The sequence below is a fragment of the Cryptomeria japonica genome, chromosome 3 (genome assembly GCF_030272615.1).
Source record: "Cryptomeria japonica chromosome 3, Sugi_1.0, whole genome shotgun sequence".
In the NCBI taxonomy this organism is placed as follows: domain Eukaryota; kingdom Viridiplantae; phylum Streptophyta; class Pinopsida; order Cupressales; family Cupressaceae; genus Cryptomeria; species Cryptomeria japonica.
The window spans coordinates 768,019,733-768,032,401 of NC_081407.1; the positions used below are offsets into that span (position 1 = coordinate 768,019,733).

The following is a 12,669-nucleotide window of genomic DNA, read 5'->3' on the forward strand; positions in this document are numbered from 1 at the left end:
ATTGCTTCTGCTGTTAATCTTAATGTATGAACAAATGAATGTTAGGAGAACTTTATCACATTGGGACGTAGAAGAGGAAGTTTATGCCACAAAATAGAAAATTTATTGTCAAAGGAATAGAAAGTTTGTTTGATAGATTGAAGAGGTCTTTTTATGGCCTAAAGTAGTCACCTATGATGTGGTATCAAAAGTTTGATACATATGCTTTTAAACTTGGGTGGATTTGTTGTAAATATGATCATTGTGTGTATTATATGTGGGTGCCGATCAATTTGTTACTATTACTGTGTATGTTAGTGATATGTCACTTATTGGAAACACAAAGAATACAATAAAAGAACTAAAGATCCAACTTTTATTAAAATTTCAAATGAAAGGTTTTGGTGCTGTGTAATTTATTTTAGGCCTAGAACAGTCACCTACAATGTGGTATCAAAAGTTTTATGCATATAATTTGAAACTTGGGTGTTAAAGTTTGGATCAGATTAGATATGTGAGTAGTTTTAATTTATTTCTAATACTTGGTTCACAACTAAACTATATGACAATGAACTCTATGTGTTGGTTGCTGCTTATATGAAGAGAACACAACTTAATTCATAAAGTATTTGCAGGGCTACAAATGAAGGAGATTGATGTCTAATGGCTTGCACTTTCGATTTCTGTACTTACCTATTAGAATCGAACTCCATCATAATACATATCTCACTGTATAGGCATGTCAATGAATAGACATGCCTTTATGTACGTGGAGACATGTCGATGAATAGACATGCCTCCACGTACGTGGAGACATGTCTCTTCATTGAGATGCCTCTCAACATACCGATACAATTAATCGATTTGCAAGACAACAATTCTCATAATCGTTTGTTATCAATTAACAACAGTTAACGATTCTCATAATTGTTGGTTATTATTGTTATCTGCAGGTAATGATTCACATAATCGTTTTGGTAAGGAGAACGACTATAGTCGATATACACAGCGATAAATGATATCGAACTGTTTAATGTGGAGAATCGATTTTTATTGATCATTCCATTTGATCAATATAATCGATACTTATGATCATATAGATACGGTGTTCATATTCAATTTGGTATAAACAATGTGATTAATATAAAATTATAAATCGATATTACTTATCGGTTTGACATGAATTTAATCTCAATGATTTATCAACAACATGATTAATGATTTAATATTTCAATCATAAATTATGTTCATATAAATATTCATATAAATAATAATAATAAGAACACTTATGTACAGGCTGAGTTGGCCTACTGGTGGAGAACTTTTGCTCTTGAAAGAGAGGTCACAAGTTCAAATCCCATAGGGGGTAGGGTATGTACATCTTATCGGCTTCGGCCTATTACTGATTAAAAAAATAAATAAATAAATAAGTACACATTATTATTACATATATTAATATGTATATATTCATATCATCAAATCATTGATCACACTGATGATATAATCAGCATTACTTATACATATGATTTTATGAGATTACTCCGATGGAAGCTATAAATTATCAACATTGGGTAGGTTTTAGGTAAAGCTGATTATTGTGTGTATTATATATATAGGGTGTTGAACAATTTGTTATTATTGTTGTGTGCATTCATGATATGCTACATACTGGAAACATGAAGGATATGACACAATAACTAAAAATCCAACTTTTATTACAAGTTGGTATGAACCATTAAGTGGCTACAAAATTTATTTTAGACATGGAGATATAGACTGACATAAAAATTTTGTTGAGTGAAAGAAAATATGCTGATTCTATTTTGTAGAGGTTTTGTGAATATTTGTTTCCTATTGGTACAAAGTTGCCATTGGAACAATGTCTTAAAACATACGAGGATGATTTAAATGGTCATAGACACTCAGAACTGGTAAGGGTGATCAAGGGAGGCCAGTAGAAGGAAATATTGACGGGTCAATATGAGATAACCAAGTGTTTGACAGAAGAGTGACCTAAGACAAACTGTCACCTGCTCATGAGTGCTGCGATATGGTTGATCTAGTTGAGCACATTTTAATTCAGTTGTATATCAATTAATGGAAGACGCAGTGTACCCTTTTATATGTGTACCAATCACAAATTTTGTTAAATGCATTATATGTTTATTGAAATTCTACTATGCATAGATGCAGTTGGCATGTGCATAACATTAACATCTTTATCATTGAAACACACATGACAGTAGGATTCAAATTATTATTGATAAATTAAAATATAAGTGTAAATGGTATAAATCAAAACTTAGAACAGTTGTGATAAATGATGTTTTGGAGTAAAATGGTTATCTCTTAGATTTAAATGGATTTTTTTTTTCTCGTTCTTATTAATGGTTGGTATTTTTGGGCCACCCATGCAAATAAAATAAAAATGAAATTCTCTTTGTAGGAATCCTACTTTGGTCTTTTGTGGACATTGATTTAATCTCTTTTATTTTTTATTTTTTTTTATCTCCTATTTGTCTTGACAAGGTATAGTTCTTTGCAGGGTGAACTAGTCAAGGTTTTTGCAAATGATCAGAATAAAATAATTTGTGGTAAGCTCAGCTACACTTTGATTCATGGAAAAGAATAAAATGCTCTGTTTTCCAATCACACACTATCAATGGATCCCAGGTTGAGACAGAGGTGGTTCTTTGAATCCTTGGATAAGGTTTAATGAAATAAGATTATTATGTTGAAGAAAATATTGAGAGCTATATGTATTAATCATTGTTATAACATGAAAGGGCTGTGAGTTTTTAGAGATAAATTTTCCAATTGTTTTTTTCTGAGGATTTCAGCTGTGTAACCAAGAAAAATATTAATAAATAGAGCCTTATTATATATCTTTCCATCTTAAACTTGGCTATTCTGAATTTCTGAAACTGCATCCAGTAAATGTGAAAGAAATGTATTTCAACATTATCTTCTCTTATGCAGATTTCCATCCATAAAATTTTTAAACAGTCATAATTGTAAAGAAATTGATTTAAGATGTTTTTCAAATTTTGGTGTTTCGAGTATTCAATCCAATCAATTTATTGAAATGTTTAAATGAGGAATCTTTAAACACAACATTGATTTTAAAGGATATGAAATGTTGATAGCATTTACCAGTATGTATCTTTTCTTAAACTTATATAATGCTAAATTTCTTTGCTCAATTTAAATGGTGAATCCAGATTTGTAATTGTTCTATTACTGGCTATATCATATGTGTAATGCATACCAGAGCATGTTTTTTTCTGCCTCTGTTGTTTTGCTGCTTCTGAAACAAAAGTAAGTTCAGGTATTTGGAATATGTTATTAGCAACTGAACCTTTGAACTTGAGTCTATCATAGTGGGTAATTGTGGTATAGTGTCCCTGGCTGTGGGCTTGCAAGGTGGTTACATCATTGCATTTATCTACATGTTATCTTGTATTTGTACAGTTAAGCTTTTAAATTTGAGCAAGGTTCTGTTTGTATTCTGCCAAGTGTAGCCAATGAAAACATTTCAAGTTGAAATGTTTATGGGATCATCCTTCTTGATGGTGAACCTTTGTCTCACATTAGGCATGTTCTTTTGCCTGTTTCATTTGGAATAATCAACGTTTTGAATGCATGTTTGTGCAAGGAAAATGGTGGTTCTCCTTGTTTGTACTGTGACCTCAAAATCTCTTTTCTTCATTTGTTTTTTTGGGAGTAAATGCACATGTTCCATTGTTTATTGGTGGGAAATTTTTTCTCACTATTCTCTCTTGTGTTTCAGAGTCCACTATGCAAGACCAAATAGAGAGTTATTTTTTTGCAGGACAGGCGGTATTTGATGTTCAGTTAGCAGTAAGTATCTTAGAAAACTGTTGAATCGTTAATAGTACAACTTCAGAAATTTGTGTTTGGCCATATTCATTTCTCTATAAATTCTCTCTTCTGAGAAGGATTTCCATATGAGAATTTTTTTTGGCCCTCAAGGCAAATCCTGAATTTAGAAGAAATTTCAGTTGATTCACTTGCTTGGCTGCCAAGATGTAGGAATAATGATGTATAAAAGTCATTTAATTTATCTGTTATTAACTGTATCTATTTTTGAAGGTTGGTACACTTGATATTTGGGAGCCTGCTGTTTTGACTTTGAAAAGGTCAAATTATGAGATAAAGGGTAACAGGCAGCGTAGGGTGGCTGTTAGTGAGAAGTATACCTCTGAACTAAATGTATGCCCTCTCTAACTCTGATATTTATTTCATATGCAATATATGAAGTTTATTTGAAGGCACTTAATACTAGTATTTGATTTATACAATTTATGTATTTTCAATTTCCATGGAAAGGCATTTTAGTTTCAGAGTTCCTATGTATGTGTTTAAATTTTTAAAACATATATTTAGAGATTCTGATTTATAGGGAATGTGGATAAGGGGGAGACATTTGTATAAAACATTTCTTACCTAGCTATATTGGAAGAGATATTTATGGGCAGAGACTAATCATTTTCTAAATGTTGTGTGCTGTCATGTTGAGGCTGCAGATTGTGATTCCCTATGGACATCAAGCACAATTTGTGTTAACAAGTTCTGGTGGAGTTAGTATTGCTTTAAGTTCAAGCGAGGATAACTCGTAAGTTCCAGTTTGGATGCTTATACCAGTCAATCAGTGTTAATATACACTGTCCTTTTATAATTCTTTTTGCTTTCCTTAATAATATATAGATGTCAGTATCTAGGTGTTAATGATGAGACTGTAAGGATTGTAAATTCTAATAAACTTTTCTGTATAGTCATGTAAGTGTCATTAGTTATCTTAATTTGAAGCCCAAAATGGTAAAATATTTTACCCCAATGAAGTTAGTTTGATTTATTGTTTATTGTGGCTTCAAGTTATATATTTTGCCCAAGTAAAGATATCGCAATTTGAATTAACTATTGCTTTTTCACAACTGTCGAGGCCTGAAACAGGCCTTCCCTTTTACCTTTTAAAAAAAAAAAATTAGTAAAATTGAACACTCGTCTCTTCTAGCCAAGCTTCCATTCGTCTTTTTAGTATATTGTTGAGATCATAGTTTGAGGACTTAAACTTGGTGCGGACTTGGGGCTTGACAAAAAACTTGGCTAGGACTTGGCAAAGAAGAAAACCGTAGTTCTACAAAAAAGAAGAAATTAAATGATTTAGAGAACATAAGAGCCTAATATAATTATTAATTTGTCATAATTCAAACATTACACATGTTATATGATCTTCAAACACTCAATTTTTGAAAGTTCATCACTCAAATTTCATAATTTCATACGCAGTTTCAAATTCAAATGTATAACAACATCATAAGTTTATAAATGTATACATATAATGATATGTCAAAATGAGGAAAACAACCAAATACAATCTACATATTTCTCTTTCCTCTCCTAATCATATTTTGAGGACTTGGACTCAATGCGGACTCGACAGCCCAAAATAAGACTCGGACTTGGGGCTCGACAAAAAACTTGGCTAGGACTTGGAAAAGAAGAAAACTGCACTTTCACAGAAAAAAATAAAATTTAAATGATTAAGAGAACATAGTAGCCTAATTTGATTATCAATTTGTCATAATTCAAACATTACACATGCAATATGATCTTCAAACACTCAATATTTTAAAGTTCATCATTCAAACTTCATAATTTCATACATAGTTTAAAATTCAAATGTATAACAACATCATAAGTTTATAAATGTTTACATATAATGATATGTCAAAATGAGAAAAACCACCAAATACAATCTACATCTTTCTCTTTCCTCTCCTAGTGTAACTCAATTTTTCAGACCTCGAACTAGAAGGTGCTATTGCTACGGTTTTAAAATGGTGATGAATTGTTTCTTGATCTTCAAAATATTCTTCGTCCTCCATTGCTTTCAATTTTGCTTGGGGTTTGGGAGTGGAGACCCTAATGGGTTTGAGGGACAACAATGATAAGTTGCACAAAGTTTTAGTTATGAGAAAAACCCAACGATAGAAGGGGTGCTACGTTTCACCACAGGCCAAAAGTAGGGGTTCACAGGCTAGGCCTCTGAATTTTTTTATTTTTTTGGATGATTAAAAATGGACGAGTTTGAGCCAAAATATGAAGAAATGGATGGGTTTGAGCCAAAATATGAAGAAATGGACAAGAAAGTGCAAAAAGAAGTGAAAAAAAATCAAAAAGTTCAAAAAGACATGTTTTAAAGTCGCCTTGATGTATGACTAGATGCATGAGTCGTGGGTTGGGACTTGCGAGTCCTTGCCAAACTCGTGTGAATCCATGCGTAGGGCTCGGTGAGTCAATACTTGGACTCGCTAGGACACGACTCGCGAGTCCATGGCACTAGGACTCGGCAAGCTCTAGGACTCACGAGTGCGACGAGTTTTGGCGATTTTTGGCAGAGTCCTGAAACTATGCTCCTAATGTAACTCAAATTTTCAGACCTCGAACTAGAAGGTGCTATTGCTATGGTATCTAAATGATGATGAATTGTTTCTTGATCCTCAAAATATTCTTTGTCCTCCTCCATTGCATCCAATTCTGTTGGGGGTTTGGGAGTGGAGACCATATTGTGTTTGAGGGACAACAATGATTAGTTGCCCAAAGTGTTAGATATGATAAAAAATGGACAAGTTGGAGCCAAAATATGTTTGTTGGGTGTGTATATTCACGGGCGAGAGTTTTGGGTCAGGTCTCGCGAGTCCAACTCTAGAACTCGCATGAGTCTATGCCTAGGACTTGGTTAGTTCATGCTTGGACTTGTGTTGACACGACCTGTGAGTCTGTGGCACTTGGACTCAGCGAGCTCTAGGACTCGCGAGTTTGCTAATTTCTAGAAATTTTTGGCCGAGTTGTCAAACTATGGTTGATATTGACCAACCTTCATGATATCAGCTTTGTTTGAAGTCATGTCAAGGCCGTTGCATGAGAAAATAAACTTGAAGGAGGTGGCTTTTTTGAGTGGGGGAAAGTTGTCTCATGGATTTGTACACAACAATAAGGAAGGTTGAGAAACTTATAATCATACTGATCAAAAAATATATTTCTATGGACAATAGATGTTTCCATATGTCCAAATTGAACATGATATCATTATGTGCTGCTGTGATAGTCGAATAGGTAAATGGGTTGATGCCATCCAAGTCAATGGCATCATGAGAAAGCGAAGGTTGTATTAGCTGAAAGACAAGGCTATAAAGGTGTTATGGATGTCAGTGCTCTCATATAGGCTTTAAATGTGCTAACACCTAGAAACTATAGGTTTGGGACAAAATAAGGATAGCTAACCTCTAAAGATTTGGTGTGCTAGCATCATAATCCTCACACCAAAAATCTACAAATAGAATGTCAAAGAAAGAGATAATATATTTATAACCTAAGATTAAAAATTCAAGTTCCGAATTTTAGCAAGAAGCTTAAAATTAAAGGATTTCTTGACATGGTTTCTATTTTTCTTTTCCTTGAATGGCTTTAGATGTGTGTGACCTCCAACTCATCACGAATTTTGTTTATAATTTCTTCATTTGTTGCCATCCTCTTTGTGCATGAAGCAAGGTTGTCCATAACCTCCTTATTAAATTTTGGGTTTACATAATATGCCAAGGCATGCATTTGCTGGTGGAGTTGATTAGTCCAACTATGATTAAAGATGCACTGAATGATCTACCTTTCTTTTGTTACTACCATAGTAATGTAAAATGGCCACTTTGGCCCTATGCATGGATTATTAGAGAATAATCCATTAGCATGCTATTTCCATCCACCAAACAAAGAACTATGCCTCAAGGTTTTTGCCACCCCAAAAAACTGTAAATAAAATTTAAATTAATATAAGAATAAAAGCTATATTGAAAAATTAAAAAAAGCTACTAATAGATAATTCCCTATGAAATTTATTTTTGAATTTGTTATTTATCCTAAGAATCTTTATTGCATATTTCATGAACACCTCATTAAAAATAGTTTTGGCAGCCTTCTCGCCACAGGTTGTTATAAAATATGGAGAGTCCATCAAGGCATTATTCACAAACGTCTGCTTGACCAACGGCGATAAATTGTGTCACCCCTAATCATACAAGTGCCTGCAATTTTTGTTCTCTCTCATCAAGCTAAGGACCCTATTATGGGTGTAGATAAGTTTGGTAATTTGTCTAGCGTCTTTAACCACACTTTTGACCCTTCTAATCTTCTCGATGCCCTCAAGCATTAAATCCAAACAATGTGTAGCACTATGAATAAAACAAATAGCATGATGCGTATCTTGAATAAGTGTTGCTATGACTACATATGCTGCTGTGTTGTTTATGAGATTTGGACAACATTGTCAACCCTGACCTATTGAATCACACCCTCCAACAGATTGTTAGATGTTATGTGGATGTCAGAATCAGATATACTTCAGCATGGAGTGGAGATTGCAGACCTCTTAACTCAAGGGACTTGAGTTCTTTGTCCCAGGGGAGTATGGTGCAGGGAACCTAACACTCCAAGCATGCAATTTTGTGTGTTGTTTCTTATGATGTAATAAGGGACCAACCATTTGGGACTCAGTAGAGCCATGGTTGAGTTATCCAAGTTTTGGATTGTGTCATTTGTGTTCAGGGTGTTGTCAGCTTAACAAGTTGAAATGCTAAGGTAGATCACAGGAGTAGTACTCTAGATGATTCTTATCATGTAATAGGGGTCTATTGTAGTGTGTTTAGGTCTTCTAGGGTGTTTGAGGACCTTCAGGAGCCTTGAAATGCATTAGAGTGAAAAGTTACATCTCAGGAGTCAAAAGGTGTAAAAAGTTGCTGAGCAACATTTTGCAATTTTTTTTGCAAAAGTTGCATTTTTGGATGATGGCGTTGCAAAGTTGGTTGAGCCAACTAAACCATCAGCATATAAGCCAAAATCTACCTCATTGTACGGGTTGGAGAATTGGGAATGCAAGAACTAGTTTTTGGTTTTTGAAGCAATCTTGTCTTTTCACCGTTTTTGACAGTTTTCCTTGTTTTCATTGCTTTGTACGGTCCAGTACGGACTTGATTGTAGAATCTCATTGTAGGGCATGAGTGTTCATTGAATTTACTTTCCAATAAGTTTGATTTGCAGGACTGATTGTCTTTAGTTGCAGAGATATCATCCATTCTTTGCAACTAGGTGTAAAACCCTTGCAAGTAGGGTTTAAGAGCAAAAATGGCTCTAACCTAAGCATTCATTGATGGCACCTGTTGAAATCAAGTGGAATGCTACGTTAGGGTTTGTACATAGGTTTAGAATAGGATTTGTTGTTTTGCAGGACCTTGTGGAGGAGAGACAATGAAGCCCTAGGCTCACCGTTGGGAGTTGGTGAGTTAGGACAGCAGGAGATGAGCAAATTCTGAGCACATGTGGATTGGTGCAAGACAAAATGTCACATGGTTGGAAAGCCCTCTGAGTGCCCTTGAAGAATCCCTAATTTGTTTGAGCAGGTGTTTTGACTGGTGAAGGGTTTTAGAACCATCTTCCCAAGTCACCCGGGTAGGCCTAAACCCTTGAAATTAGTGCAGTATTGGAAACCCTATGTGTACGGATAACCTAGATGCAATTTTCCAATATTGTCTATAACTCTGAAAAGGGTATTCGAATCTATAATTTATTTGTGGCCTTGTTTGGGGAATTTTCAAACTAAGTCTTGAAAACCGGTATAGGAGGGCTAATCCAATTAGGCCTATTTGAGTCCTGTAGAGACCAAGAATGGCTACGAAACCATGGCGATGGGTTTGGAGATGCTAAAAGCCTCAAAAGACTTCAAAGACACTATGTAGATGTATTTTGAGTCCATTGAATGAGGTTGCAGTGTTGAGATTCTTGCAGGAGTTGTTGGAGCCTAGGAGTGTGTGGAGATTGAGGTGGCAACCTCTATAGGAGGAGTTGATTGTCTAAGACCAATGGCTACACCTTGGAGGCAAGCCAAAGTGGTTCAGACCTTGGAGGTCTCAATAGCAAAACCCCTATTAACTGCCATTGGATGGGCTTGAGTAGTTGAAGGGTTGAGTAAGACAAGTCAATCCAGAAGGTGAATTGTATCAAGCTTCAAGACTCTCCGAATCAGACATGCCTTAAGCTATCTCAGCAAGGTGGTTCTTTAAGCTATTGATTCCTCTTCACATAGGATGCCCACAAAAATTATGTCACCTTGCTGTTGGTCTCATCCATTGTGCCATGATTTTGTACATAGGAAAAACTAAAAAAATAAAAATTAAGAGGTTTTGAATAAAAAATCAGTGGAAAAAAAAGGGAAATAAATTAAATTTTAAAAGAGAAAACAACACCATTAGGGAAGGTGGGTAAATGAGAAAAAGGAAATAATGATGGACAGCACAACACCTACGTTTTTGGCATTTGGCTTTGAAATGCAAGAAAGAAAAGGACAAAAAGAGATACATACCATAGTCAAGTGTACTGCACACTCGATTAAATCTGCTTTCTAATTAGTCCTCTCTGTTTGATTTGTACCTCTGGAAGATCAAATCAGCCAAAAAAATGAATCATTTGACTGTTTGTGCATGCATTTTTTAAATCCTTTTTGTTTCCTTCAGCCAAGTCTGAATGTGAAACTCAGAATATTCTGTGCGTGAGTCTGGGCAGAGCAGCAGGTTGCAGGCTTGGACTTGCAAGTGGCACTGAGTTTGTGCTGGTTTTCCTAGTAGGGTCACGTGCATGAAAGTATAGGCCGTCAAATATTATTCTCTATTAGAAATTTAGAAGGAATAAGCTGACAAGCTGAAATTGAATGTATTACAAGGTCAAGCTTGAAATGATGAGAGCATGAATCGTAGGTAAGCTACTCCTAATAAGTGATGTTGATGGCATCCACTTAGTCATGAAGAATAAAAGTAATTGTTGTTACTTGACTATTTGGCAAATTTACATGATGAAGTGTAGGCTGCCCAGTAGCAAGGGTGTGCTCTGTGAAGATCTTAGTTAGTGGAAGGACAGATTTTGAACATCCAAGAAAATTTTAGGAATGAAAATGTTGTAATGTAATCATTGTAAATTTGATAATTGGTCTAACCAACAACATAGGTTTTGATTATCTCTTTATTGTAATACAAGAATTTGACTTGCTTTGAACTCAGCGTCCAAACTCAGCAAATTGAAAAACCCAAGAAATTCACAGATTTTTAAGGATTTAAAACTTGTTTTATCCACCCTTTAATAAATAAACCTTTAAGACACAATAATTTCATCAAATAGAAGCTACTTTGATCACATACACAAGTATACATAGATCACATAAGTATAAATGCAAATTTTAGCTGAAGGAATTAACACATTTAGATATATAAATATTGTCAAACATGTACAAAGCTCATGGATTGTGAAAAAAATTCTTTTCATTGCAGAAATTGCTTCTCAACTAGCCACTTAACGTTCCAATGCCAGAAGCAATGCACCCATATGTTTGACTCTGGTGGAAGACCCACCTGGTGGATTGGAGTTGAACCCAAACACTATGTATCCCACCTTGCTCTCAGAAGGAGACGGACTTGCCTGAAGATCCTCCAGTTTCTCTGTCAAGCACACTAAATGCCCCAGTTGACAGCTTCTCTCCAAACCTGCCCCCTGCCAATAGTTCACAGTTGTCTGGTCTTATGGCTGTGGCTGTAGTCTCAATTGGGGATGATTCTGCTGTTCGTGCAGTACAATTTCCTCAAACTCTGAGATTTCTCCCAAGACATTGGCATCTTCATTGGCTTCCCATCTCGAGCTATGTCCAATATATTCTTTCTGTTCCCCTCCAGAGTCGGGGCAAGAGTGGACAGAAGTTAAAAGAAAGGAGCATGCACAATCAAAAGCCAAGCAGTAGATGACTTTAAGATCAGCAATGAGAGAGCAGAAAATGGAAGGAAAGAGTAATTTGGATACAACCATATCTAAGGATTAAGCCACCTGGGACAGTCATTTAGGTGTATTCAATTTCTGATGCACCCCTTGATTTTTTATTATCTATATATGGGAGTGGACCCCATGTCCACAACACACACACACACACACATTCACACATACACATACATATACATATAGGTATATACATGTGTGTGTGTGTTTGTGTGTACATACATACATAAATAGGTATATACACATATACATACATACATACATATATACATATATATATATATATTGTCTGAGTGTCCTATGGCTTTCAATTCGGAGGACAATAAAAAAGAGTCAGTGTAAAGCTAAAGGAATGGTTGTGTAATAATGTATGACATTGGGGCTGAAGACAAGTGCTCTACTGTTGGAGAGGAGAAATTTCATCATTCTATTTATTTTTCTTCTTATCTGTTTTCACATCACCTGCTTGCAAGAAATAATGAGGATTGAGGAATTTACAAAAAAATAATGTTGTTGTATAGTGGTGGGAGAGTATCTCCGCTTAGAAATTAATATTTAACAATTACTAATATGCACTGATTATTTTTGTTATGATGAACCAAACTTAGTATTTTTTTATTTTCTCTAACTAACAAGCATCAGGTGCCTTAAGGGTGGTGACTTTTCAAGGAGTCACCGCCACTACTCACTCCACCTAAGGACGTGTCTGTCCAGCATGGATGTGGAGAGGAATAAAAGGAAGACTTCCACCATATGGAAGATATGAAAAAGAAAGGAGTTTGAATCTGTGTTCAAAGAAACACA

At 35.1% G+C, this 12,669-nt stretch overlaps 1 protein-coding gene across 4 annotated transcripts in view; it reads left to right on the forward strand.

The window, feature by feature from the left end:
• The window catches only part of LOC131078112 (uncharacterized), a 154,597-nt gene that overhangs the window by 126,572 nt on the left and 15,356 nt on the right, over positions 1-12,669 (forward strand). For 3 of the 4 annotated variants that reach the window (XM_058015784.2, XM_058015782.2, XM_058015783.2), the window contains 4 exons: positions 2,525-2,573; positions 3,770-3,840; positions 4,093-4,212; positions 4,527-4,615. In XM_058015784.2, coding sequence (XP_057871767.2) covers positions 2,525-2,573; positions 3,770-3,840; positions 4,093-4,212; positions 4,527-4,615 — 329 coding nt within the window. Of the gene's footprint in view, positions 1-2,524; positions 2,574-3,769; positions 3,841-4,092; positions 4,213-4,526; positions 4,616-12,669 lie in introns of those variants that run through there. The other variant, XR_009113730.2, reaches the window with a different exon arrangement.